General features: G+C 49.6%; 2 protein-coding genes across 6 annotated transcripts in view; one reads left to right on the top strand and one right to left on the bottom strand.

Annotated features, from left to right (window-relative positions):
* Positions 1 to 76: 76 nt before the first annotated feature.
* On the top strand, positions 77 to 23,214 carry VIL1 (villin 1). Its single transcript, XM_036915615.2, has 20 exons — positions 77 to 210; positions 4,588 to 4,672; positions 4,916 to 4,990; positions 5,817 to 6,013; positions 7,396 to 7,504; positions 7,660 to 7,770; positions 9,034 to 9,236; positions 9,345 to 9,423; positions 9,614 to 9,712; positions 10,379 to 10,532; positions 11,071 to 11,171; positions 11,261 to 11,398; positions 11,970 to 12,128; positions 13,145 to 13,324; positions 13,886 to 14,031; positions 14,728 to 14,872; positions 15,304 to 15,492; positions 16,948 to 17,016; positions 18,102 to 18,242; positions 22,215 to 23,214. The coding sequence occupies exons 2-20, from the start codon at positions 4,598 to 4,600 to the stop codon at positions 22,326 to 22,328; spliced, it is 2,484 nt and encodes an 827-aa protein (XP_036771510.1). The 5' UTR covers positions 77 to 210; positions 4,588 to 4,597; the 3' UTR covers positions 22,329 to 23,214.
* USP37 (ubiquitin specific peptidase 37) overlaps positions 23,175 to 27,954 on the bottom strand; it is a 94,584-nt gene continuing 89,804 nt past the window's right edge. For all 5 annotated transcript variants that reach the window (XM_036915601.2, XM_057503557.1, XM_036915580.2 and 2 more), the window contains one exon: positions 23,175 to 27,766. In XM_036915601.2, coding sequence (XP_036771496.1) covers positions 27,679 to 27,766 — 88 coding nt within the window. In that variant the 3' untranslated portion in view covers positions 23,175 to 27,678. The remainder of the gene's footprint in view (positions 27,767 to 27,954) is intronic.

Below are 27,954 nucleotides of genomic sequence, written 5' to 3'. Positions count from 1 at the left end.
GGCTGTCACTGGGCTCCGGTGCCCAGGGACCTGGCTGGCACCTGCCTCTCCCCCCCACCCCATTCTCTCTCCCTCTCTAGGGCCCTATCTTCCCTTATATGGTGAAGGCAGTTCCTAGAGGAAGGGGGGTGGGGACAAAGGTCGCTCTCCTGCAGCCAGTTTGCCACAACTGCCTGAGACCTCCAGGTGGCAGCTGCCTCCCCAAGACAGGTAAGGCAATCCTGTGGGGACATGGGGACTGTAGGTGGGAGAGCACAGGAGACAGCGCAGGGCCCCCGGCTTCTTGCTGGCAGCCTGGGCCCTCCTGTAGCCCCTGGGGCCGGCGGGCGTTCGGGAGAGGCTTGGCACTCGGAGAGTCTGGAGAAAGCCGGGGCCCTTGCCTGGCTTCCGGGGCCTCCAGGGAAGGAGCTGCCCAGGCCCCAGTGCAGACAAGCTCTCTTTCAGACCTCACCTGCTGCCTGGCCCCCCCACACTGGGCACCAGCCATCCCCTTGGCCTGGGCCCAGGACCATCTGCAGACACAGGACTTCTAGATTTAAGACTTGCAGACCCAGGCAAACCAAGACTAGTTGGTCACAATGACCTCCCTCCCCTCCCCACATCTCTTTGCCCATTTCTTCCTCATCTGAAGAGGTTTCCTTCTTTGTGCTGCCATTCGTCTGAGGTGCCTGGGAACTGAGAGCTCTCCTTTCTGGGGTGTGAGCAACAGCCATCAGAGGTTGAGTGGGCAAGGCAGAGGCAGGGGCTGGTCGTGTCGGGGCCCTTCGGCCCTGGTTTACACTCGGCTGCCCGAGCATGCACCTCTGCCCCTCACCCCTCCACGGGGACCCATCCCCTTGGCCTCACCAGCCACTACAGCTCCATTCAGCTGAAATGGGGGGTGGGTAGGGGAGGTGGGAGCCAAGTCCAGACCAAGGACTTGGGACACACTGACCACTCCCGTCCCAGCAGACTCACTCAGGCATCTCAGGTGGGCCGCAGGCAGAGTCTGCAGGCTGGGCCACTGGCTCATGCTCACCCACTGCTGTCAGGGGCCTGCGGGAACGGGGGATGGGGGAGGGGTGTCCTTTGTTTCAGAGACTGCCACATCCCTGTCCAGCTCTGAATGCATGACTGGGTGCTGAGAGCAGTGACAGCACCCCAGGGCTCTCTGGAGTCCAAACCCAAAGACAACAGAGCAGCAGTTAAGAAAGGAAAGATGGGCCCTGAGGGGAGCAGGAACCCTAACTCCCTCCAGGGCTCCAAGAAGGTCCATCCCCTCCATTCCACGCTTTAGCCTTTCAGCTTCATGAATACTTATTGAGCACTGCCTATAGGCTGGGAGCTGGGGGCCACACAGACAGATGGCTAGGTCCCATTTGGGGGGGATTGCCTCAGACTGATAAACAGATCATTTTGTCATCATGTGCTCAGAGGGCCAAGAGAGGACTAGGTCTAGATGCTTTGGGGCCCCCAAGAAGAACCCCCTAGTCTAGCCCGAGGGTTCTGGGGTGGTTTCCTGGAGGAAATGAGACCTCAATTGAGTCTAGAAGAGCATGGGAGTGTTAGCCCAGTGAAGAAATGTGGGAGGGCGTCTCATAAAGGGAACCACAGGAGCAAGGACTTGGTGGGGGGCACAGCAAGTGGGCAGTTTGGCATTGCTAGAAGGCAATGTGCAAGCAGGTGGGAGATGAGGGGACAGGATGGAGAGCTGTTCAGGGAGACAGCAAGGCCGGAGGGTGGGGTGTTGCACAAGTGGCTGACTTGGAGAACTGGGGTAATGGTGCCCTTCCTCAAGTTGGGATCGGAGAAGGGGAGGGGATCAGCGGTGAGGGAGAGCCAGTGAATTCAGGTTGAGGGAGAAGACAGTACATATCTAAACCGGGGACCCTACTGTTGGCAGTAGTGGGGCGAGAGGCTCACATTCCTCCCACCAGTTCAGGAGACACAGGAAGGCTCTGTAGGGGTGGGGAGACCTCACCAGGGTGGGGCAGAGGCCAACATGGATGCGGCAGGAGCACTTGGCGGGTATCCCTGTGGATACCCTGGGAGTGGAATATGCCTCTTAGAGCCACCCTCCCGAGAATCCCCTTGCCCATCCATGGCCCTGAGGAGGCTACCCTTCCCTGTTTAGGCTTCTGGAGGTCCCCAATCCTGGTATCTCCCTAGGGAGAGGGAGTACTAGCTTTTTCAAGCCCCTGCTCCCCTGCCTCTCCACTCTGATGGGCAAGCAACACTTCCTTCCATCTGATCTCTAGTCCTCTTGTGCATTCCCAGAATCAGAGCACTTGAAGGGACTTTACAGATTATCTACTTGACTCCCCTCCGCCACCCACCTCATAGATGACGAAAGAGGTCCATGTTCATACAGCTAGTGAGCATCAGAGTCTGTCTTGGAGAAAGGGGGATGTAGACAAAGGTGGTGATTGAAATAAGACAAAAAATATTTTCCTCCTTTGTACCCAAAGTGGTTCTACTGAACCACTGGAGTCTGGGAGCCCTGGGGTCTTTGTGGGTTGAGGACTACTTCATGGAGGAGTCCCTGGCCAACAGGGGCATCAGACAGGATCCAGGCCCAAGGGGCTCCTATAAGTGGAGGGCTGGCAGTCAGCAGGTGGCTCTGATCTCCTGGAAGGGGCACTAATCAGAGGCTGGGCAAGGAGACTTTGGCCCCCAAACTCCAGAATGGCAGGGAGAAGAGTCACTGCTCAGAACTCAGAAGAGGGAGTTCCCAAGTAGTAAAAGGCCAGCTCATTGTTCCAAGAGGCGACTCAGTCAAGGCGCAGGGAGAGATTAGATCAAGAGATTCCAAGTGTCAGCACAAGGAGGCCTGATACCTGCGGGCCACATGAGCCTTCATCCATTGTTCAGCAGTTCAAGGAGCATTTATGGAGAGTGACTTCATGCCAGGCTGGGTGGTAGGCTTGGAGGGAAGGGATAGGAAATGAGAGACAAGAATAACTGGGGGCAGGTGGTTCTCTGCCCTGGCTTATATCAGAATCACTAAGGAGTTTTAACAGCTCTCATGCCCTGTCTCCCAAAACATAGATAATAAAGTACCCACGCCTGGGCCCCACTCTGTCTTAATTAAATCAGAATCTCTGGGGATACATCCTGAGTGCTGGAGCATCAGGATTGTTTAAAAGTTCCCTAGGTGATTCTGATGAGCAGCTGGAGTGGTGAACACAGCTACAGGTCAAAACAGAAAGAGCCATAAAAGATACCATAAAAGAAACTTGGGGAGGGGATGTTCCTTCTAGAATAGTGGGTGGAAGGTGGTTCACATTGGGAAAATTCACTTGTCATACATACATACATACATACATCTACCCATCCATCCACTCACCCACCCATCCATCCATACATCATACATACATACATACATACATCTAGTCATCCATCCACTCACCCATCCATACATACATACAGACATACATACTTACGTACATACACTCATCCATCCATTAATCTACTCAGTCACCCATCCATCTATCTACCCACTCAGCAAAGTGCCAGCACCAGATGCTAGGAATTCAGTACTGAACAAAAAAGCATGGCCCCACCCTCATGGGTTATACATCTTGTGGGCCACTAGGACAGTAACTGAGGGGTGTTTGGGGGTAGCTAGGAAGGAACAGGAAACAGCTGCATACTCTTTTTTTGTGTGTGTGTGGTAAAATACACAGAAGATTTACCATTTTAAACTAAAGCATACAATTTGGTGGCATTCGGTACATTCACAGTGTTGCACAACCATCACCACTACCTAGTTGCAGAATTTTTATCCCCCCGAATGGAAACTCCATTCCCACTAGCTGTCACTCCCTGTTTGCTCCTCCCCTCATGCTCTGACAACCACTAATCTGTCGGCTGTCTCTACAGATTTGCCTATTCCGGGTATTTCATACAAACAGAATCATACAATACATGGCTTTTTGTGTCTGGCTTCTTTCACTGAGCTTAATATATTCAAGGTTCATCTATGCTGCAGTGCTTCATTCCTTTTTATGGCTGAGTAATATTCCATTGTATGTATACACCACCTTTTGTGCATCCTTTCATCTATTGATAGACATTTGGGTTGTTTCCACCTTTCAGCTATTGTGAATAGACCTGCTATGAACTTCACAAACAAGTTTTTGTTTGCACACCTGTTTTTCAATTCTTTTGGGTGCATACACTTTTCAGCTCTTATTTATTTTTTGCTTTCTTTTAAAAAAACAAAACAAAACTCTGTATGATTATTTTTTAACCAAGCATAGCTTTGATTAAAATACATTTCAAAAAAAAAAACGTGTTTGGGGCTAGTAAAGAAGGGCCTTGAGTGGGAGGCTAAGGAGTGGGGGCTTTATTCAGTAAATGACAGGGAGTCAGGAAGGTTTTTGAACTAGAAGGTGACAAGATCAGAGTGGGGTGGGAAGGCTGGAGGCTGGGCCGTTGCCAATCTGGGCCCAGGAAGGGGAGCCAACCCCTCCCTTCCTCAGGTCCCTGAGCCCTGGCCTCCAGGCACTGCTGGGAGCTCTCCAGGGCTGGGCTGGAAGAGCAGCACCAGAAACCCGGGGTGCTCCCAGCTCCTCAGTCGTCGCTCCCACATCCGCTCCTGCCCAGGCTCATCGCCATGACCAAACTGAGCTCCCAAGTCAAAGGCTCCCTCAACATCACCACGCCGGGGGTGCAGATATGGAGGATCGAGGTGATGTCAGGGGATGGAATGGACCGAGGCCTGGGATTCTCACTGTCCTCCAGTCCTGCCCTGCTTTCCTGTCCCCCTGGGCCACCCCGCCCTCTCCTCAGGCATCAGCCACATTCCCTGCTCCTTTCCCTCCTCCTCCTTCCAGTTCTCTGCCTCTCCCAGCTCTCCCAGAGGTTAAGGGGGGCAGGGAAGCTGGGCATCTGGGGCACCCAGGGCAGCCCCCGATCCCCTTTCTCTCTCCAGGCCATGCAGATGGTGCCTGTCCCTTCCAGCACCTTGGGCAGCTTCTTCGATGGGGACTGCTACGTAGTCCTGGCTGTGAGTGGGGGACGCACAGGGGAAGGGGCTGAAGGACAGCAAAGCACCCTGTGGCATCAGGGAGGACACGTGAGGCTGGAGGCAGTGGGGAGAGCTGCCTGGCTTCACCGGGGGACAGAACTCGCTGGGTGTGCCCAGAGGCCCAGCCTTGGGTAGCTCTGCAGGGTCACTAGAGAGATACAAGGAGCTCTTGCTGCCCTGGGCCACTGAGCTCCCAGCTGAGGCGATCTGTGGATTTACGGTCTTGGGGGACCTTCCGAGCTTTCGGATGTCTCCCTGCCTCGAGTTCACAGTTCCAAAATCCATAGTCATCGTCACATCATTTTCTTGGCTTTTGTCACATCCTGTACTATTAATGCATTTGTATTTTCCTTATATTGACTCACTTTTAAAATTGAAATCTATGTATTTAAAAACATAACTATCTTTCCCATAAATGGAAAGCTGTGCCCCATGTCACAAGTAGACAGTAGCTATAAAATATTTACATGTTTCATATATACATTTGTGTATCACCTAATCACCTCACAAACCTCTGACAGTCCATGTACATCTTTTAGAAAATGCTGTCATACCCAACCAAGTTATTTCCAAGGAGAGATGAGCAAGACTCAGAGGGGAAGCCACTTGCCCATGTCTCAGAGAGTCTGTGGCAGAACTGGGGCCACAACTCAGGGCTCCTGGCCACCAGTCCTGTGTGCTTCTCCTACGCCCAGCTAACCTGTGGCCCAGGCCCCATGTGTGGGAGACCTTGCAAAGTAGGGAGGCCAGGAGGGGGGCGTGGAAGCCTAGGACCTCAGGTGCACTGGATACCCCCTCTCCCTAGATCCACAAGACGGGCAGCAACCTGTCCTACGACATTCACTACTGGATTGGCCAGGCCTCGTCCCAGGATGAGCAAGGCGCCGCTGCCATTTATACCACGCAGATGGATGACTACCTGAAGGGGCGGGCTGTCCAGCACCGGGAGGTCCAGGGCAATGAGAGCGACACCTTCCGAGGCTATTTCAAGCAGGGCATTGTGTAAGGAGGGGCATGTGTAGGCTGGGTAGTGGGACCAGGGCTGGGGAGGGGCACCTGAGGCTGGGGGCCACAGCTGTTGCTGGGAAGGGAACTTGAAGCTGTGGGAGGAGTCCATGAGGAGGGTCCACGATGGACTTTGGACTTCAGGTGATTTTTGTTCTCCTTTCCTCTTCCCTACCCCGGTCCTTGACCTTCATCCCTTGAGTGTGTCTTTGGCCACCCCAGAGTTCTAAAATCCTGTAATTCTTCGTGCCATGAATTTTTTGTAAATCAACCCCATCTCAATGTCCTGGAAGGCTCAGTGCCAGAGGAGGCCTTCCCAGGCATCATATCAAGACTTCCCCCTGGCCAATGGGCAAATGACTGTTCCTTTGTTCTCTAAAGCAGACTTTTCACACAAAAGACCCAGATTTCCAGCTTTTCTTGAAGAATCTGAAATTCTGGCCTTCAGGCTTTTCCCATGAAATATGTAGTCAGGAACCAAGTTGCTACTGACCAGTAGGATCAACCAGGAACTCCCTAGTTAGCCATAGTCCCCACCCCTCCCTTTTGTCTTGCTCCTCTTCTTCCCACACTCAGGGCAGCAGTCCACTGCTTTGGGAACCTGAGCTGGCAACTCTCCTGAGTTTGTCTGCTTGGGTTGCGCTAACAACTACCATAGACTGAGTGGCTTAAACAACAGAAGTTAACTTCCTCACAGTTCTGGAGGTTGGGAAGCCCAAGGTCAAGGTGCTAGCTGATGCAGTTGCTGGTGAGAGCCTACTTCCTGGCTTGCAGGTGGCCCCTTCGTCATTGTGTCCTCACCTGGTAGAGAGAGTGAGCAAGCTCTCTGGTGTCTCTTCCTGTAACAGCATTAATCTCACAATGAGGCCCCTACCCTCAGGACCTCATCTCAACCTCATCTAAATTTATAATTTCCCAAAGGCCCCATCTCCAAATATCATCACATTAGGGGTTAGGATGTCAACATATGAGTTTGGGTGAGGACACAATTCAGTCCACAGCATCTGCTTTCTTCTTCACCCCCCCTGCCCTGTCCTGAGAGTCCTGTCCTGTCCTTCTATATTACCACATTGCCACACACACATCTTTGCGGGTCTCTCAGCAGGGCAGGGACAAGGGTGAGGTCAGTGGGGCATCTAGGGGGCAAATTTTAAGGAGGCACTTGCTGCCAAGGAATGTCATGTGCATGTAGGCAACAGACTGACCTTGCACTTGCATGATCCTGAGAATGAGTGTCTCCTTAAAATTTGTACCCAAGGTGCCCCATGCTTCACCCTAGTCCCAGCCCCAGCCCTCAGATGGTCGCAGTGGCAGCAAGGCAGCCAGGATCTGTCACACCTCCCAACCACTCCCTCGGGTCAGCTCCTCTCTCTTCTCAGGATCAGGAAAGGAGGTGTGGCTTCTGGCATGAAGCACGTGGAGACCAACTCCTACGAGATCCAGCGGCTGTTACATGTCAAGGGCAAGAGGAACGTGGTGGCCAAAGAGGTAGGCATGAACCAGAGCCCTGGGGCAGGGACTCCTGTCCCCACTCCCAGCCTGGGTGGAGGGCAGAGGTTGAGGAAGGGTGAGAAGCTGGGTGGGTGTGGGGAAGAAATGGCCGGCGTGTGAATGGAGTCTGCACCTCCCCTATGGCTTTCTAGGTGGAAATGTCTTGGAAGAGTTTCAACCGTGGGGATGTTTTCCTCCTGGACCTCGGAAAGCTTATCATCCAGTGGAATGGACCCGAGAGTAACCGCATGGAGAGACTTAAGGTAAAGCCCGCCCATGCGCCAGCCCCGCCCCCACCTGGCCCTGCCCCGTCAAGCTTCCCACACCCTGGCCGGCCCCCACTTCCCCAGGCCTCTCTCCCCTGACTGCCTTGGACAGTGTGTTTGAAGTGCATCTGAGTCTCCACACATGTGGGGAGAGGTGTGCATGTTGGAGTTCATGAGTGTGTACTTGTGGCTAATCCGCTGAGATTTAATGAGTCCCTGCTGTGTGGCAGACACTGTGCCAAGCACTGGGGATTCAGAGCCCTGCCCTGGCTCTGGCTCCCACTGGCCATCAAGTTGGGGGGAGACAGACACAAAGGGAATAAGCTAGAAGTGAGGGGTGCGGAGGCTCTGGGAAGGCTTCTGGGAGGATTGGGTTTTGTTCTCCAGGAGGCCCCTGAAAGTCACTGTGACTTCTGAGTGGAGAAATGGTGTAGAGGGGCTAAGGGGACATGGAGCCCCTGTGGCCATCAGGGAGGAGTCAGCGAGTGCCTGGCCCATTGGCCAGGAAGCGGCTAACATCTGGGCTGGATGGGGGTGCAGAGAGAGGGGTGAGCAGATGGAACTCAAAGCGCTGTGCTTGAGCAATCATGGGGGTGATGGAGTCCCATTTCCTGGGATGGGAAAAATCAGGAGCAAAAGATTTGGGGGGAAAATCAGGAGTTCCGTTTTGGACATCTTAAAATGGAGTTATCATGGAAATGAGATGAATAGATGAGAGCTGGGCTGGAGACAGAAATCTGGGCCTCAGCAGTCCACAAGGGCCCCAGGATGGTGAGCTGGCCTGGAGAGGGAGTGGGGACAAGGCGGGCTGAGGACAGGGAGCCAGGGTGTGTGAGCACCTGTGTGTGTGTTCACTGTGCTGTGTGTGTGTGCATCTGCATGTGCACACATGTGAGGCTGTATGTATACGCCCGCGTGTGTGTGAGCATGCTTTGGGCAAAGAGACTAAGTACTGTGATTTCAGGGCTTTGCCCTTGTCCAAATGATGAAGTCAAATCACAAATTTGAAACAATATCAAACTGAAGGCTCAATAAATCCACCCAAAACACCCTCCTGCCAATGAGGAAACCTGCTTTCCCAAAGTATTTTTACTTGGTTTGCTCATGTGCATCTTATAGGTCTGGTCCCGCCTCAAAGGGGAACAGCAGAGCAGGGGCCTTACCCCTTGCGGCTGCTGCAGGGTGGCCCGGGGCTCTCCTGGCATGGTTTGGGTGGTGAATGCTGCCCTGACCCCACCAGCCTTCATGGGTCACCTGCAGGGCATGACCTTGGCCAAGGATATCCGAGACCAGGAGCGGGGCGGGCGTTCCTATGTGGGCGTGGTGGATGGGGAGAACGAGAAGGCATCACCACAGCTGATGGAGATCATGAACCACATCCTGGGCCAACGGAGGGAGCTGAAGCCAGCTGTGCCCGACATGGGGGTGGAACCCGCACTCAAGGCCAGCCTCAAGTTGTACCAGTGAGTGCCTGATTGGCCTCCTCCTGGGCAGTGGGGGACTTCCTGGAGGCAGGGGCCCAGCTGAGGGGCATGGGTCCCCCTCGCCCATGCTGTTCCTTTGTCCTGCAGTGTGTCTGACTCAGAGGGAAAGCTGGTGGTTAGAGAAGTCGCCACGCGGCCACTTACACAAGACCTGCTCAGTCATGGGGTGAGAGTGTCTGGAGGCTCCCAGCCCCAACTCCCATCCCCCGCACCCTGCCCACTCTCCCCCAAACAGGTGCAATGTCAGGGGCTGTGGGGGGCGTGGGAGGGGAGATGTGTTTGTGCCTGCAGCTCCCTAACCCTGTCCTACTAGTGCCATCAGGCTCTCACCCTGTGCCTCTCTCTCCGGCCTCCAGGACTGTTACATCCTGGACCAGGGGGGCCTGAAGATCTATGTGTGGAAGGGAAAGGATGCCAATGCCCAGGAGAGAAAGGAAGCCATGAGCCAGGCGCTGGTGGGCATGGGGTCCTGGAGGAGGAGAGCTGCCAGGAGTGGGGAGAGAAACAGCCTCCACAGGGAGAGGGAAGTGAGCTTAGCCCCAGCCTAGTGCCAGGTAGAGGCCAGGGAAGACTGGGCAAATGGTCTGTAGCTGTCCTGGGATTATCTGCATGCCAGGGAGCCCACCAGCACCAGCAGGCAACCTGGGGCCTCCTCAGGACATGAGCTCCTACCCTGAACTCGGTTCAGAGACAGAAAGGAGAGGGGGCTGGCCTTCCTACAAGAGGGGATTGGGTCAGCAGGGGGCCAGGGCAAGGCAGATTTGGGGTCGTTGTGGCTAGAGTCAGGTACCCTGGCTGGCTTGGGGTCCACATTGAACTGGGGGTTGGGTTTAAGGTTGCAGATGGCAGCTGAGGGTCAGTGTTGAGTTGAGAAGGGGTCACAGTTGGAGTCAAATTTGGCCTCAGGGTGGAGGTCAGAGGAAGGCTGGAGGTGGTGCCAAGTTTGGGGTCTGGTTTAGGATTGGAGCCCCAGCAGGAATGGGTTGGGGTCAGCATTGGGAATGGGACTGGGTTCAAATTGGGCCTGGGACTAGGGGTAGGAGTTAAAGCCAGGCCTTGGCTCCCACTGGGGGCTGAGGGTTGGGGAAGGACACAGCCCAGCTACCCCCTTCTCTTCCCAGAACTTCATCAAAGCAAAGCAGTACCCACCGAGCACGCAGGTAGAGGTACAAAACGATGGGGCCGAGTCACCCATCTTTCAGCAGCTCTTTCAGAAGTGGACAGTGCCTTCTCGGACCTCAGGCCTGGGCAAAACCCACACTGTGGGCTCCGTGGGTGAGGGCTGGCCTGAGACAGGCCGAGGCTGGGAGCCGGGAGTGGGGTCAGGGGTCACCAGCCTTCCACCCTCCTTCCTGGACACACCTCATCCATGTGCACACTTACCCTGGCTCTGGGCTCCCCAAATGGGGTGGGGACACTAAGGGACATGGGTAAACTGAAGAGCTGTCACAAAAAGGGAGCTGAGAACAACCCTTTCATTTGGAATGGGGTTGGGTCTCTCTGGATGCTAGAAGGCTTCAGTCTTCCACCAGACAATATTTACTGAGGGCAAGCTGGGTGCCAGGCACCTGGGGGAGGATGCGAGGCTTGGCCCTCTCCTGGCATGAATCTCGGGGGCAAGGAGATACGGTTCTGCATTATAACTCTGCCACCCTTCAGCTGTGTGATCCTGGGTGAGCTACTGAATCTCTTCGGCCTTGGGTTCCTCATCTGTAAAATGGGTCTAAGAATTGTAGCTAGCACTCGTGGCTGTCGGGAGGACCTGGGGCCCTCAGCTGGTGACAGTTGGTGTCATAATCCCCCCTCACTCCAGCCAAGGTGGAACAGGTGAAGTTTGATGCCACTTCCATGCATGTCCAGCCTCAGGTGGCTGCCCAGCAGAAGATGGTAGACGACGGGAGTGGGGAGGTACAGGTACGGTAAGGAGAGAGAGGTCTGTGCTGGGTGGGAAGGGGTTGCCGGAGCTTGTCCTGGACCTCATACCCGCCTGCTGCTGGCCCCAGGTGTGGCGCATCGAGGACCTAGAGCTGGTGCCTGTGGATTCCAAGTGGCTAGGCCACTTCTATGGGGGTGACTGCTACCTGCTACTCTACACCTACCTCATCGGCGAGAAGCAGAACTACCTGCTCTACATCTGGCAGGTCAGCCTTCCCCACTCCGCTCCCAGAGCACAGCCAACTCAGCTCCCTCTCTGCTATGCCCCTGCTAAATGGCAGTCACCCTTGCGTTGAATACCTCTGGTGATGGGGAGCTCACCCCCTTTCTGTCTGGGGACCCCACAGACATTGGGTACCCCCACTCACAGCCCTTTGCCCTCTGGTTTCTCTGGGTTTCCCTTCCAATTTCCATGGCTTCCTGCACATCCCCTTCACCTGCTTTCTGTGTCCAGATGTGAGGGGGCAGGGAGGTGCCTGGGTACTGGGCACCCCCAGTGGGGTGGTAGCCATGGTATTTCCCCAAAAGGGTACAGTAAGTTTTGCACCTCTAGTCCATTGTCAAGGCTGGGTTTGCGGGAGGGTCAGGGTTGGGCTGGGGTCAGAACTGAGGTCTGGGTTAGGTCGAGTTTTGGGCCATGTCCAAGGTGGGTTTTGGTGGGGAAGACAGTTGAATTTGGGGCCAGGTCAGATTTGGGGATAAGAGTTGTTGAGGCTGGAGACAGAGTGAGAATTGGGGCTGACCCAGACCCACCCCTTCCATCTTGCTCATTCCCAGGGCAGCCAAGCCAGCCAGGATGAAATCACAGCCTCAGCCTATCAAGCTGTCATTCTGGACCAGAAGTACAACAATGAGCCGGTACAGATCAGGGTCCCGATGGGCAAGGAGCCACCTCACCTCATGTCTATCTTCAAGGGACGCATGGTGGTCTATCAGGTGTGGCTGCTGGACTGGGGAGCCTGGCTGTTCCACACATGAGGGGCTGGGAGTCCCAGGAGATGGGGAAGGGGATGTGGTGGGGGCAGGGCTGTGGGTGAAGCCCATTCTTTGTAGGAGAGGACTGTTTGAGGCTTCATTGCGTAAATGGAACTGGCTAATAGAAACAACCATTCATTACTTTAAAACATACATGTATTGGGCACTTAGCATGTACAAGTACAGTTTGTCTCTACACCCCAACTCCTTGGATCCACTGCATAAAAAAGGGTGTTACTTTGGCTAGATTTGCCTGAAGGATGGACCTACCTGAACTGCGCTGGTGCTCACATCATGAAATATCTCCTGCATTCACTTAAGCCATTGTCTGTTTATTGAGCACCTACTAAGTACATAGCCCTCTGCAAAGTGCCCTGGAGACCCCACACATTGCTGTTTACCATCTTGCTGGGAGAACAGCTAACTAACAGCCCAAGCACCGTGACTAAAAGCCAGGAATACAAATTGAGTTCGTAGGGGAGTGTGAACACAGTCATCTGGGGATAGGCATAGAAATCATGGTGGAAAGGGGGTCTGGATGAGGTCTTGGACCTGGGGTCAGAGTTGAAGGGCTCAGCGGAGATAAAATGAAGACAGGCAATGCTAGGGGCACAGCCAGGACCCAGAAGGCCCAGTGGGAAGCCTGACTAAGCTAAACTGAGGGACTGGAGGGAGCAGAAAGTGAGTCTGGAAAGGCGGTTTGCGTCTTCATCATGTGGGGCCTTCAAGGGCCAGGCTGAAGGGCTGGGTTCTAGTCTGTAAGCAGTGGGGAGCCAATGAAGGGTTTGAGCAGGGGTGGGCCATGACCAAAGCCATGTTCTGGAGAGACTAGTCTGGTGACCAGCATGGGGCCCTGGAGGGCAGGCAGACCCTGCCCCAGCCCCTCTTCCTCTGTTCTCTCGGCCCCGCCACACCCCCATTTATCATCTGTATAAATGACTCCTGCCTCTCTTCCTGCCTTCTTCCCACACCTGCAGGGAGGCACCTCCCGGACTAACAACCTGGAGCCTGTGCCCTCCACGCGGCTATTCCAAGTACAGGGATCCAACGCGAACAACACGAAAGCCTTGGAGGTCCCAGCGCGGGCCTCCTTCCTCAACTCCAATGACGTCTTCATCCTCAAGACCCCATCCTGCTGCTACCTGTGGTATGGGAAGGTATGTGCAGGGCTTAGGAGCTCCGCCTCCCCAGGTGGGTCTCGGGGATCCCCCAGCCTGAGAGCAGACCTGGGTCCAGTTGGAGCCTCTGGCCGAATTGGTCCTGCTCTCCGGTTCCCTAGCTGCCTCTTGCTCCAGCTCCCTCCTCCGCAGCTCTGGGCCTGGACATCCTCAGATCTTCTGCCTCTAGGTCTCAGTCAGTCTCTTCTGTTCATCTCCAACCACCCGTCAGCCCAGTGTCAGGCTGTCCGTGTCTTCTTCAGCTTTCAGTGTGCCTGTGCCTGTCACTGCCTCCCTGTCTAGCTCAGCCTCTTGGATCCCTTTTGTGCCCCGTAAGAAGGGTGCTGACTCTTGTCTCCTCTGCCATTCTTTGGAGTGTCAAGGACAGAGGAGAGGATGGGAGAACTGTCCTGGTGTTGGCCATGTGCGTGGGGTCCTGATCCAGGAGAACCCTCAGAGCCAAGAGTTCTGGACCAGTGAATGTGGCAGACTGGGGGTGGGGTGGTAGGCGTGGCACTGGAGATGGTCTCCTCCAGCGCAGCCGATGCCCTCATTTCCCAGGGCTGCAGCGGGGATGAGCGGGAGATGGCCAAGACAGTTGCTGATACCATCTCCCGGACGGAGAAGCAAGTGGTGGTGGAAGGACAGGAACCAGCCAACTTCTGGATGGCCCTGGGTGGGAAGGCCCCCTATGCCAGCAGCAAGAGGTAATTCTGGGGTCCCTCCCTCGGCCTCCAGCTCTCCTTGTGAGGCTGGAGAGCTTCCCAGCACCTCCACACCCCTGGGCCAGAGCTGGCAGCAGGCATGGATTGAACAGTGTGTGCCAGGACCCCAGAGCTCCCAGATGAGTAAGGGAAGCCCATGCCCTTGGAGCCTCTAGGGCACAGTGCCGGTCTGCGCTTCTCACTGTGGTGTTCCCCAGGGCCTGGTGGGGGTGTTTTCTTGTCAAAGGGAGTTCACAGCCAGAGGAGACAGCTCAAAAAGAGGGGCAGGGCAATAGGAAGAAGATGCTGGAGTCTGATCAGTCCCTGCCCTTACATGCTGACCGAAGACCCAGAGGCTGAGGAGTACGAGCTGTAAACTCTCTTTCAAATGCTTTTTCTAAAGAAGCGCCATGATCAGCTATTCCCCAGTTCTAAAGCAAAATGGCATACACAGCAGGAGGGATGGAGGGAAGGTATCAGAAAGACTTTCCAGCAGGACTATGGAAGAGCCATTGGAATGCTGTGTCCTGGAGAAGCAGTGGGGCTTTTTCCTTGGAGCACTCTTGGGCTCTTGGGAAGAGGGGGCAACTTTTGTATGATCAGAAGAAAGAGCATTTTCCTAGGAGATGGGCTTTTCATGTCCTCTATTCTTCTTTCCCCACACCTTCTTCCTGCCAAAACCGTTTTCTCATCCTGCAGACTGCAGGCGGAAAACATGGCCATCACTCCCCGGCTCTTTGAATGCTCCAACCAGACAGGGCGCTTCCTGGCCACAGAAATCCCTGACTTTACTCAGGATGACTTGGAAGAGGATGATGTTTTCCTGCTAGATGTCTGGGACCAGGTAGGCCTGAGGCCTGGGGCTATCCTTCCCGCCACCTCAATCCCCAGGGCCAAGAAAGAGTGGCTTCAGGGAGAGAGAAGGTTTGACGTTTTCACAGGTCCCATATGTGATCTCCCTGGGATTGGTATTATGAAAAATAGGAGACTAAGAGAGAAGGCAGGTGGAGAGGCATGTGCCAGGAGGCCATTCTTCTCCCAAATTTATTTCACATGGTAGAGGAGTATTTTTGAGGGTCTTTGGCTCTGGAGAGGCTGGGAGTCACACATTTGCAAAATAACTTCCCAACCTCTTTATTTCCCAAAGTCAAGGCCAGATGGGGCCTGCACCGATGGGGGAGTCATTTGGTTCCTCTGCTTTACAGCTGAGCCTGGGTGAACCTGGGTGGAGCCCTGTGGGCCAGGAAGGATGACCAAGTTCTGGATTCTCTGCAGGTCTTCTTCTGGATTGGGAAGAATGCCAATGAGAATGAGAAGAAAGCTGCAGCCACCACGGTGCAGGAATACCTCAAGACCCACCCCAGCGGCCGTGACCCTGAGACCCCCATCATTGTGGTGAAGCAGGGACACGAGCCCCCCACCTTCACAGGCTGGTTCCTGGCTTGGGATCCCTTCAAGTGGAGTGTGAGTGGCCCCAGCCTACCCCTTTCAGCTGGACACTTCCTTCCCTAGGTGGCTGCTTCAGGACACACCCCAAGGCAGGCCCCCAAGGCCTTTCTGTTCCTTGTCATATGCCTGTAAAGTGGCTTGAGGTGGCTAAGAATAAAAAGTAAGGCTGCAGGAAGACCATTAAACCCTCTGGTGAGGGAGAGGGAAGGAGTCTATCAAAAATCCAGGCCAATTACTGTGCCTTGGTGCCTCCTTCATGCGTTAGATTTGTTTCAAGCTGTTGGACCTCACTGGTAAGAGCTGTGCGGACTATTTAAATTTCAATTAATTAAAATTAAGTAGAATTAAAGATTCAGTTTTTCAGTGGTCACAGTTTAAGTGCTCCAGTGGCCATGAGTGGTAGTAGCTCCCATACAGAACAGCACAGAAAAAGAATACTTCTGTTGTCACAGAGACTTCTACAGGATCCATTGGTGGTTCCTCATGCCAGATGAGAGGAAACGCGTCAGTTCTCAAGGACAGACAGATGTCTCCCTGGCACTAAATTCTAAGCAAAATGGGTCATGCATGTGGTCCTTTCCTCAGAAACACAGAATCAGACTTACACAGAATTTTCCTAAACTGACCCCAGATAGAAGCCGAGGGCTGGTCCTGAACATGAGGGTTTTCTGCAGGAAGGAGGGAGGCTAAGGTAGAGTGAGTGCTGGCCTGGTGGCACTGGGGGGCTATGTTGGCACAATGAATGAGTTTAGGGAAACAGATAACTTAGATTTCCTCAAAAACATTAAACAAATAATTTCAGTGTTTAATGGGCTGCGTTACTCTTGAGGATGGATTCAAACAAACCTCAAGACTGCAAATCTAGATGCCATAGCTTAAATTCACATCTGTGTCTCAAGTCAGCAACTCTGGCAGCCTTTCCCTCACTTCAAGTCTCTGCTGGCTTCTCTCAAACTCACTCATTCATTCATTCATGCATGTGTGCATGCATTCATGCACCATAAATGGAGCTCACAATGTGGCATGTTTGGTGCTAGCCCCTGGGATATGGTGATGGGGCTGCTCATGGAGCCCAGGCCCCTTTTACTCCCTTTACTCTTTCCCCTCCAGGCTCTGAAAGGAGTCCCCAGTGGTCCAGGACCCCTGAGATCCTCTGAGCCTACATAGTGTAGGCAGGTTCTCAAGCTGCTATGGCTGCTGTGGCCTCTTGGGGTGGCCTCCATCCCCACATCAGGCTGAGTGGGGACAAATAAGCCCCTACCCCGGCCTTTTCTGACCTGTCAGCCCCTTCCATGCTCATCTTCACCATCCAGCCTCTTTTATCAGGGCCCCTCTTCCAGCTTCCCGCTGAGCTCCGTTTTCCCCTCCTCACCCCCAGGTTCTAGGCCAGCCTTCTTTCAGCTTCTGAAGAAAAATGGTCTTTCATTAACCCTGCTGAGACCCAGGTCTGATTTGTCACTTTATATGCAGAACACCAAATCCTATGAGGACCTGAAGGCGGAACTTGGAAACTCTGGGGACTGGGGTCAGATCACTGCTGTGAGTACTGGGCGGGGGCTGATCTCTGTGGGGGCCAGGTGATAATGGTCAGCCTCATAGGAGAGAAGACGTCAGGGCCCTGTGCTTTCCTTGTCACCATGTCCTCCCACTTCTCGGGCAATTTAACTTCAATGCCTCCAGCTGTTTTGTCGCCTCCATTCCCTAAAGAAATGGTTCCCAAATTTTATCATGCATAACAAGAGTCTGCATGATGGGGAGCTGGGGGATTGGTTGGGGAGGCTTATTAAAATTCAGATTCCAAGGTCCCATTCCCAAAAATTCTGGTTTGTAGAGTTGGGTTGAAACCCAGGATATGCGTGTTTTTAACAAAGGGCCCAGGTAACTTGATGCAGTTAGTCCATGGACTATACTTGAAGAAATAATGATTTCTCTACTATCCTTCCCCTGAGGATCTCTTCTCCAGGTAGAAAAACTGCAACATCATTCAACCTTTCAGTTAGTTAACAGAAATGTATTTAACCTCCTGACCTGGGATATGGGAATATGAAAGCAAAGGCTTCCCTCCAAGAAGTTCATAGGCTTGCAGTGGAAGCAAGATCAAGTAAATGCTTCAGAAATGCATCTAGAACACAAGAGCAATTTCAGTCAGTGGACATGTCGCTCCTCGGCCCCACCCACATCCTGAGAACTCCGTGGCACTCACTAAGCCCTTCTTGGCAGACTGATGGCGCAGGCAAAAAGCACAGATAGGTCAAGGCTGAGTGAATTTACGGATCACAATTTCACAACAGATAAGAAAAAGAGGGTCATAAATGTCCACAGTTGACCTTGAACATCCGGGGGAAACCATAGACAAGTTCTTAAGTCACAGAATGAAAGAATCATCTTGGGCCAGCTGGCTTTAGTTGCATACAGACCACCAAGCTTCAGCTTATGGGTCCAATCCTATGTGCTGTGTTTTTATGAGGAATGTGGTGTGTCTGCGGTGGGGGAGGCCTGGGATGGTGGCGGTGTCAAGGAAGGCTCCTTGAAGTGGTACCCTAGGATGTGTTGGTTCACAGAGAAAGCCTGGGAGGTAGCCACAAACCAGCTGAAGTAGCCACTGGTTTCCTTTTTGTCCCTAGGAGGTCACAAGCTCTAAACAGGATGTGTTCCATGCTAATAGCAACCTCAGTTCTGGGCCTCTATCCATCTTTCCCCTGGAGCAGTTGGTGAACAAGCCCGCAGACGAGCTCCCTCAGGGAGTGGACCCCAGCAGGAAGGAGGTGGGTCAGACTCGAGGAAGAAGATGAAGCCATATGGCTTGTCCATTTGTCGTTGACCCCTAGATTGTACCCAGCAGATGACAAGGTGCTGGGATGCCCTGGTGAACAAAACAGACCTGTTCTCTACCTTTATGTGAGGTTTCATCTCTGTGGGAAGGAGCTGTCAGAGGAGCCTGGTTACACTGTTACTCAATTTCAGTGATAAGTCTCATGAAGGTTAAGTGCCATGAACTGTATTGCAAAAAGGAACCTGGTTTAGCCGGAGGATTTCCTTCTAAAAGGTGAGCAGGATTTATTCAGGCAAATCAGGTTATTCCTGGAGAAGGGGACAGCATAAAGGAAGCCCAGAGGCAGGGAGGAAGCACTGTGTAGAGTGAGATGAGAAGGTAAGGGGGCCACGGAGCCTGAGGTGGGCAGAGCTGGGGCCCGCCTGAGCAGGGCCTTCTCTACCACCTTAGGAATGGTGGAGGGGAGCCTTTAGGGTTGAAGCATGGGAGTGGTAGTCAGATTTACACTTCTAAATCACTATAGCTGCTCAGTGAAGAATGGATGGGAAGGTGCAAAAGCAGCACCTGCAAGTCAGGCTGAGAGGTAGGTGGGGGCCTAAAATAGGCAGTGGCTGGGGAGGTGGAGGGAAGGAGATGGTCTAGAGGAATATTTAGGCAGTAAAATCAATGACACTGGGTAATGACTAGATGGAGGGCATGGGGGGGAGGGGAAAATTATGTCATTCTCTGAGATAAAAATGAAGCTGGGTTGGAATGGGCTTAGAGGACAACCATGAGTTTAGTGGTAGCCATATTGTTTGAGGCACCCAGGGAACATCCAGGGTGAAATACATGTCTGGTGGACAGGCGGTTCAGAGGAGCCCCAGGACAGAATCTCAGCATCTGGTAGCTGCAGGCCTGCCTACATGGATCACTTGAAGGGAGGGAGCATAGCACGAAGGGCTTGCTAAAAACATTGCCAATATTCATTCCCATTTCACAAGATCCAAACAGACTGAAAATCTAGCTAGATGATGTCTTGAGAAGAGAGAAAATACGCTCTGTATCTAATAAACCATAAAGATGTCTTACAAATGAATTAAGGCCTCTACAGAGGAGAGATGCCTGATTTCTCCAAGAACATGTATTTTGTCTGTTAGGAGTGTGGGCCTGGTTTATGTCTAAGTGTATTGTTCCCAGAGTATTTGCACCCTGCCCTCCACTTTGGAGACTCCTTTTATGCATCTCCTCCCAAATCTGCCCATCTGCATCCTCACTGTAGTAATTGTGGTGATCCCAATATATTATTTGTAATTAATAATATTATTTGTCCTGCCCTGGTACATAGAAAATGCTATATAAATACAAGCTGTTATTATCATTGTCTGTTCTGTATCTGAGAAAACTGAGGTCCAGAGAGGGGAAGCGACCTACCCCTGATGTGACATGACTAGCTGGTAGCAAAGTCAGCAAAAACCAGGTCTTCTGCCCACTGTTACCATTGTATCATGTGGCACAGTGAGTGTCTAAAAGGGACTCATTGAACTAGGTGACTGACAGGAGGCAAAGTGGATTGCTAATTTTGAATGGAACAAACAGAATCAAGACAGTCCCATCATCGTAGAGGCAGTCTAAGTTAAAGTCTTAGATCCTTTTTTAAAAATCAGCTGTCTGATGCTCACGGGAGTATGTACATTTTTTTTTACCAGAGAGCTGTGGGTTCAATGCCAAGAAGGAGAGTGAGGGAGGTCTTCAGACCTCTCCGGCTGCTCCAAACTTGGAAGGGGAGTCAGTGACAGTAAACAGTGGGGTGGTGGATCTGCCTGCAGGCAGTTGCAAGAGGGTAATCTGTTTGAGCACTAGTGAGTAAACCAGAGGCGGATGTGGGCATGGGAGAGGCTGGTAATCAGCTGGCAGAAACACAGCGTTCATGAATAGGACCAGTGGAAAGATACAAGTCCACTGGGCTGGGCAGTTCCTGCTATCTAGCCTGGGGGTCAGAGTCCAGAAGTCTCAACCAAGCTGTGGAGCCGGCCTGGCTGGGCCAGAGAGGGCACCTGGAGCCACTTGCAGACTGAGGACACTGTAGGCACAGCTGAGGGACGTGAAAGTGGTGGGGTGGTGCTACAAAGAGGTTTGGGGTAGGCAGCCCTTCCCCATCCATTGGTGCCCAGACTGCTAATTTGCTCCTTCTTCCTTGCTTGGGGTAGTAAGAAGTTCCCAAAAGCCTTGAGGAAAGCATGCCCAGGGGCAGGAAGCAAATCTAAGGATAGGTTAGAGAACTGGGGCATCAGATTCACCAGAGCTTGAAATCCATCTATAGATGTTTACCAAGGTGTTCAATTCAGGACTCTCTGTGGGAGCCCACAAAATACTCTCTGGGGCAACTCCATGAAGCAGAGCAGTCTAAGATTGAAAACCCACTGCTCTCACCCCAACCCTGACCCCTCCTGGTGCTTGGGGAAGCAGAGATGAAGGCTAGGAGATGAAGTTTTATGGCGATTTTAATTGGGGTTCTTACCTGATTGTGCCTTCAAGGTATTGAGCTTGCTTTAAACAGTTCCACTGTCATATCATGTTAGCTGGGAGCAAAGGTCATTTCAGGCAATCCCCTCATTTTATGGCTGAAGATACATATCCAAGGCCTAGAAAGGTGACTCCCTGTCATGATTTCCAAGCCAAGAGTAAAAAGGGAGAATCACTCCCTCTAACCTTATAGATCATTCACAGAACAGGAGAAGCCAGCACAAAGTCAGTTATCCAAATATTTTTGTTTTTCACTCAAAATAGCTAGGCAAAATTAGACTCTGAATTTGTTCTTTGGCTTTCCTAGCTTCTTCTCTTGGGTCTTCCCACTTACCTCCTTTGTACCTCTACTGCCACCTGCCACCATCTCAGCAAAACCTGCTCCTACATAAAAGTCCGGCAGATACATTTACAGTGGCATATAAGAGACTGATGAGGTTTAACATGTTACCTTTTAACCAGCAACAAACCTGTAAGCCAAGAGGGACAAAGATATGTATAATAGTAAAATTCAGTCAACTGTCAGCACAAGTGTGCTGTGCAGGCCTGGGGTGGGGGAAGATGACAAGAAGCCCTCACAGTATCCCTGCAGTCACTCAAGGAAGGGGGTCAGTGTGGTGCAGGGGAGCACTTATGGGAATCAGATGACCTTAACTCTCTTGAGCTTTAACTTCATTGCCTGAAAATGGGAATCTTCAAATTGGCCTCAGTGCCTTTTTAAGTGCCACAGCAGTACACAAAGTTAGGCTGTTGCTTGCTCTGTCCTTGGACAGGCCCTACGTCTCTTGTGACCAGCCTGCTAACTAGATCCAAAGCAAGGTAGGACCCAGGAGGGCAAGCGTCTCCTAAGGGTAATGGGTTTTGTTAGGATAGCTGTGTCTCCTGTGATAACAGCAATTTAAATCTTACATATGCAGACTTGGGTAGACTCCCTTCTATGGCTCATCTGTTTATGCTATGTGACAAGCTTATGGAAAGAAGGATCCCCTAACTGTAGGTTCACTGTTCGATAAGATGGGTGAATGAGATACCTTGTTTCCAATGCCCTTTCATGTGTAATATTATTTTTGTACCCATAAAAGCATTACAAAGCAGGAGAAATTGGCTTTGAAGAAACTTCTCCCACGTTATAGAGAGGAAAACTAAGATCTGAAGAGAAGCCACTCCCTAACTGAGCTAAATCAAATGTACTCTTATTTCAGAGCAAGGGTGCACCTGACCTTGGTCAAAAGGAGCTCAATCTCCCTCATGTTGTTACTGTGCTTTTATTTATGTCCCCAATCCAGGGATTAAATCTCTTGGACCTCAAAATGCCACCCATCTCCTCCCTATCCCCATCCCGGCTTCTTGACAGTTAACCTGTTTTTGCTCTTCATTTGATTCCTACACACATCTATGTGATTCATCAAAGCCAAGCTTGGGGAAGAATGTGACCTTTGTCCTCTGGCCCCTTTTCTAGGAGCACCTGTCTGTTGAGGATTTCACCAAGGCCTTGGGGATGACTCCCGCTGCCTTCTCTGCCCTGCCTCTATGGAAGCAACAAAACCTCAAGAAAGAAAAAGGACTATTTTGAGAAGAGTAGCTGTGGTTGTAAAGCAGTATCCTACCTTACTTGGGGAGTTTCATTTTCCTTTTACTATTAGTCCTAAACTAACTGACATGAAAATTTACTTGTACATGTGAGCAGCCATCTGTGGCTATGCCATTTTGTTTAGTGACCTACTATTCCTCCAGAAAGATGCCTGAGAAGCCTGTGGGCCCAACTTCAGCTCTCAAGGTGGTCACATGGTTTCCACTCTGGGGCGTTTCATCAGGTTCAACCAACCTGTTCTAGAGCTTTCCCTGAGAGCTGCCAAACACTGCACAGAACATTGGAGTGCTAAGGGGCCTTCCCTAGGTTTTTCTCTGGCATGACTAATTTTTATGTGGCAGGTGGGCTTAAGCATTTTGCACCCTTATATCTTTCCCAGGGTAATGGCTTTGGCCTTTTCACATGTACTTCCCTCACTGCCTTAATCAGGGGATAAATTAAAGGGGAGGCTTTCTTGGAGTTGAATAGTCCAGATTTTCATAAGTTTCACAATGTAAGAGTAACACATCTACTGAGTCTCGGCTTGAAGCCTAAAATAAAGTATGAAATGCAAATGCTGTTGCACCCCCTCTCCGGCACTCTTAGTAAGGCAAAGGAAGAGCTTCGTTAAGGCCAATGCTGAATTTACTATGCAGAACCTCCAGAAAGCTTCACAGTCTCCTAGGATGAACACAGTGGGAACGTGGTCACTGGTGCACCATTCCATTTCCTTTAAGGTGCAACAGGCTGCAGGATGTCCAAGTCAGAAGACCAACAGAAGGGGATTTTCACAACTTCCACAACTGTCTGAAGAATATGTCCTTTTTAGAAATAACCGTCAAAACAACACAAGGTTAATAAAGGCTTTAATTTCATACACACAAAAAAACTCTATGCATAATTTAAAAAGGAAACAAAAACAAGGAAAAACCGTAAAGGATAGAGGAACAGTTCTGCTAAAACACAGATAAAGTGCTGCTCCATACAAAACAATATAAAGAATCAGAATCAACAGTCACTCTGAACACAAAGAAAATCACCTCATAAATGCGGCCAAAGCTGCCAGCAAGTCTGGTAGTGGCTCAATTAAGCAAAGTGTAGGAAACCTCTGTTTTCCCCTCTGTAGCATAAATAAACAACACTGACAACAGGCCAGAGAAGTCGGGGGTGGAAGGAAAAGCTCAGAGGGAGGGAAACCTGGGGACAAGAGGTGTGCACAAACCGTGTGTGGTCTGTCTCTTCACTGTTTTGGTATTTGAGCTAATGAACTTGGGTCCTGAGCCAGACCCTCATCCACTCTATTCTTATACCAGTGGACATGCCTATACTTCAAATCTCTGTATTTTAGGTCCAATGTTACTAAAATCAACTGCTTATGTTCATACTGACAAACTTTTTGTTAATAACTTCAAAACCTCAGACATACAGCACACACAGAAAGTAAAAGTTTTTGTATATAAATATGATACAATGAAAGAGACTGCCTGAAGTCTAGTAATCAGAGCATGCCACAAAGGAGTCAATGACTGGTGAGACACAGCAAAAGAATTGTCACAACTCTCAAGGTGAACAGTCTAGTTTTCCAATAAAATATATATATTTTTCAGATGTTAATAAGACACATCAACAGAGACAAAATTAGAATTTTGAAGTAATGCATTAGAAGGGTGTTAAAGGGCAGAAACTGTTTAGTTTTTGTAAACTTAAGAGCATCATCAGTGTAAAACACAATGGGAAGGAGGAAAAGGATGTAGTTGTGTTTGGGAGACACTTTTCTGAGACTTGCGTCTGGTACTGGGTTGTTGGCGATTTTTCAAAAAATCTCCATATATACAAGACCCACATGTACTGGGAAAGCTAGCTCTGTTTTCCGAATTTAAAACAAAAGACCACTTAAACGGAGGTTAATTAAACAGAAAAAAAAAAAAAGGCTGAATGACTAAGCATTGATTGCAGTCATTTCAGAGGACAGAGAAGAAAAAGGGTAGTATTTGTTTTAATATAATCTCTTTAGATCACAAATGAGTTTCCAAACTACCTTTTCTGTTTCCAACCCACTCCCCATGCCTTTTTTTTTTCTTTTTTACACTTATAATACTCAACTGTATAGAGTCACTGCCAGGAATCTCTTTAATTTAAGCATTTTCAAATATTTTTCATTATACAACTATATTTGTAGCTATGCATGTGTAGAGCTGTATTTATAAAGTTACATAATGGTAACTGCAGTATGGAAAAATAAGTAAATTCATGAATTCACTTGCTGAAGGTTCGAATTCTTAAAGCTTCTCTTTTGTAAGAATTGTACACTTGATACAAGAGAGAATAGAAATATATAGTCTAATATTTGCCTCCCAGTTAGTTAACTGATCTGTACTATCACACTGCATACTTCTTAAAATGTAAACACATTTACTGTTGTTATATTTGTTATTGAGCCATTAAGTTAGGCCTGAAATTAACAGACCATGGCAAGTAAACAATTAACTCTTGGAATCAAAATATAAATAGAACAATTCATGGATTTGCCTCTTATTCTATTCTGCTGAGACCAAATTTATGAGTGTGTACACACAAATATATTCCCTACGAAACAGGTTATCTTCTCATGGCTGAAATTATAGTCATGGCTAATAAAGTGCTAACAGCATCTGGCTACAGGCAACTTCCCAATTCTCCATAATCTCAGGTGCTTAACAACAATTTATTAAGTTTGAAATTAGGTTAGTTTTCCCTTCCAAAAAATTCCAATTAAGATCAGTTGTGTGCAGAGCAAGTGCTGTCAAGTTCCAATTAAATGTCACTTAAAGTAGTGTAACCACATTTGGTATTTTCAGTGGGAAGGTTTATAGTTATTGTGCAGGCTGCCCAGGACTAAGCACTCTGTTGCTATCTAACTTGTCCCTTCCTGGCCCCAACACCCTCCGCCCAATCTAAGCAAACTGATCACACTGCACAAAAAAAACAATATACTGTCTGCTTACAACTTAAAAATATATACAGCCGGCTCAAAAACACAACAAAACGCATAACCATGGCCAGCTGAAATCTCCGTCTATAGTTATGAACCCTTCTCCGAACCAAAATGAGGAAGGAACTGCAGTGAAAGTGGTGAGAGGTCATGTAGTAGAGGGAGAGGGAAGGCTGGCCAGGCCACAGCAGTGGATTTTGAGGACAATTCAGTCCCAAACTTGCAAGCCTATAAACAGAGAGTTAACTCATCTACCCCAATAACCTATTTTTAACTAACAAGTCCTGCCCCAGACATGAGGATTAAATCAAATTAGCTTTCTAAGCCACATGTATTTCTAAACCACATATACATGCAAGCTATGAAAATCAGGTCACCTGAGGGTCCTTCATGGTCTAGGCTCATGGCATTTTTTGTTTTTTTTTTTTAATGCTCTAATGCACCCCTCATTTCAAATCATTCCCAATCATTTTTAACAGTACCTCTCAAACACGGAAGAGAATAAATAGTTCAATAATTTGATCACCACTCAACTCATTTATGAGAAAACCAGTTATTTAAAAAAACAAAACAAAAGAGGCTCCATGGTGGAAATAAAGCAAAATCTAAAATGGTGTAACTTTTAAAACAAGTATTTTCCCATGCTCTATACTGCTGCATATTCTATCATCACACTGTTTGGATCATTCACTATAGTGTAATAGGTAGGTAAGTAGGAGGCAAAGCTTTCATCAATAGTTAAACAAAAGTACTGGAGCCATTTATGATTCAAATATTAAAAGTTTTAGAATAGTTCATGGAATCAGAACACACTGACGTTCCAAGAGTGGGTCTGGAACTCAATGTTAAGACAATCTTCCAGAAAAGATATGACATCTTCAGTGACCACAGCTTTAAGATGTTTTCTCCCCTTGAAAACCTGCTATGGTTTTGTCCCTACCTCAGAACTGAATCAAGAGCGTATCTCCTTGTTTATAATAAAAGCAGGAAAAAACAAGAAAGAAAATATTAAAGGTTTCATTTTGCTACACTTATCTCTATATGTGATCCTAATGATCCCTGGGCTCACAAAATCATTTTGTGAACAGACTTCTACTTTCAAACTCATTTCTTTAAGTGATTTCACAAGCTGATGAACTACAGCTGAGAGACTAATGTAGCATTTAATGTTGCACCCCCATTTAGCCTCAACTCAGAACACCTAAAAAGTAAGATAAATATATTATGCACCTTAGTTATTTCTTAGTTCTTGGGATTAAACCAATCATATTTTATTTCCTACCTTGTCTTAAGGGCAAAACCAAACAGGAAATGAATTCAAACTTTATCCTATAGCTCATATACTTAACTTCACACTGGCAGCAGGGCTTTTAGCTTTAGTGGTCCAAAATCTTACCTTTAACACAGGAATACTCCTCTTGACTTCTCTGTATTTGAGAGACAGAGATGCTAGCACTCTTTCTTATCCCTAAGTATTCTTGCTCCTCCCTCTTGTTTTGGTTGCAATCTGTTAGGGTAATGCATGCTCCATGGAAGAATGATACAGAAGAAAAAAATAAAGATTCCATCTTCATCACCGTAATAATATAGATGATATACAATGAATGTACTGTGTGAAGGAAATCTCTTTAAAGAAAATACAAAGTGTACAATGAATACCAAATGTGGGACCACAACACATTCCAAAGCACCAACAATCCATTTCTTGGGACTGCAAGTAAACAGCAGAAGCATTACAAATCCATGAAGTAATTCTTTTAAAAAATGTCCTCCAAGTCAGGTGGCAGGAATGCCCTGCCCCTTCTTCACAAGGGGGACAAACTGTCATTAGTGTAACATTGAGAGCTGGCTTTCCAGTGAACTTTACTAGTAAGAAACACAAATGGAACATTACACTTGAGTCAAACTACTCAAGGAACACAAAAGATAAATGCCAACTGATACGTAAATCTTCACCCATTTCTCAGGTGAATCGACTCTTTGATAACTTCATTTCTTCTCTAAACTGCTGTGCTATTAATTTTGAGCAGGCATACTCTGGTGGCTCATTCTAATTCTTTAAGGCTCCATTCATTCCACATGTATGTGTGTGTATGTACATATGTATATATATTTACAACATGTATTCCTAAGACAAAGGAAGTGCCACTCTTGTAGGAGGAAAAGAGGACAATCAGCTACAGATGTGAGACCGAAGTGTCCATAAAACAATCAGCTTGGAACATTCCGCATAACTGCAATTTTCATCTTTTGCTTGGCCCTGAGCTGTTTGTTGCTCCCGCATCAAGTAGAATTCCAAATTCTCCTCTGGCAGAGAAAAGGTGAGCGGGCGGCAGTAAAGGAAAATACGCAGTGCACACTGCCAACCCGGGGATTTGTTTCTCATGAAGCCAGACGAGTGGTCTTCCCCACTTCTAGGCTAAGTGCCTGAGAGTTCCTTTCTGTTTCCAGCAGCTCATCAAAGATCTCCCTTAAAATAAAACAAAAATAAAACAGGAAGTTTAGTGAGCAAAGCCAAAGGACAGACAAAAAAGGATACTGATGAAGCCTGCAGGATCCCATTTGTTGCCTCAATTTATTAAATAAGCAGCTCATTCATTTGATCACCATCTTAACCCAAGTGCCGATTTCTGAGAACACTCAGGAGGGGAACAGTGA

This window comes from Manis pentadactyla, chromosome 6 (assembly GCF_030020395.1).
Source record: "Manis pentadactyla isolate mManPen7 chromosome 6, mManPen7.hap1, whole genome shotgun sequence".
Classification (NCBI taxonomy): domain Eukaryota; kingdom Metazoa; phylum Chordata; class Mammalia; order Pholidota; family Manidae; genus Manis; species Manis pentadactyla.
This window is presented reverse-complemented; position numbering and strand designations above follow the sequence as displayed.

Excerpts from the sequence above, each read along its gene's own strand:
- VIL1 (XM_036915615.2), top strand. The coding sequence starts at position 4,598 with ATGACCAAACTGAGCTCCCAAGTCAAAGGCTCCCTCAACATCACCACG. Across the intron at positions 9,713-10,378 it reads AAGCCATGAGCCAGGCGCTG|AACTTCATCAAAGCAAAGCA; the intron begins GTGGGCATGGGG and ends TTCTCTTCCCAG. Across the intron at positions 12,129-13,144 it reads GACGCATGGTGGTCTATCAG|GGAGGCACCTCCCGGACTAA; the intron begins GTGTGGCTGCTG and ends CCACACCTGCAG.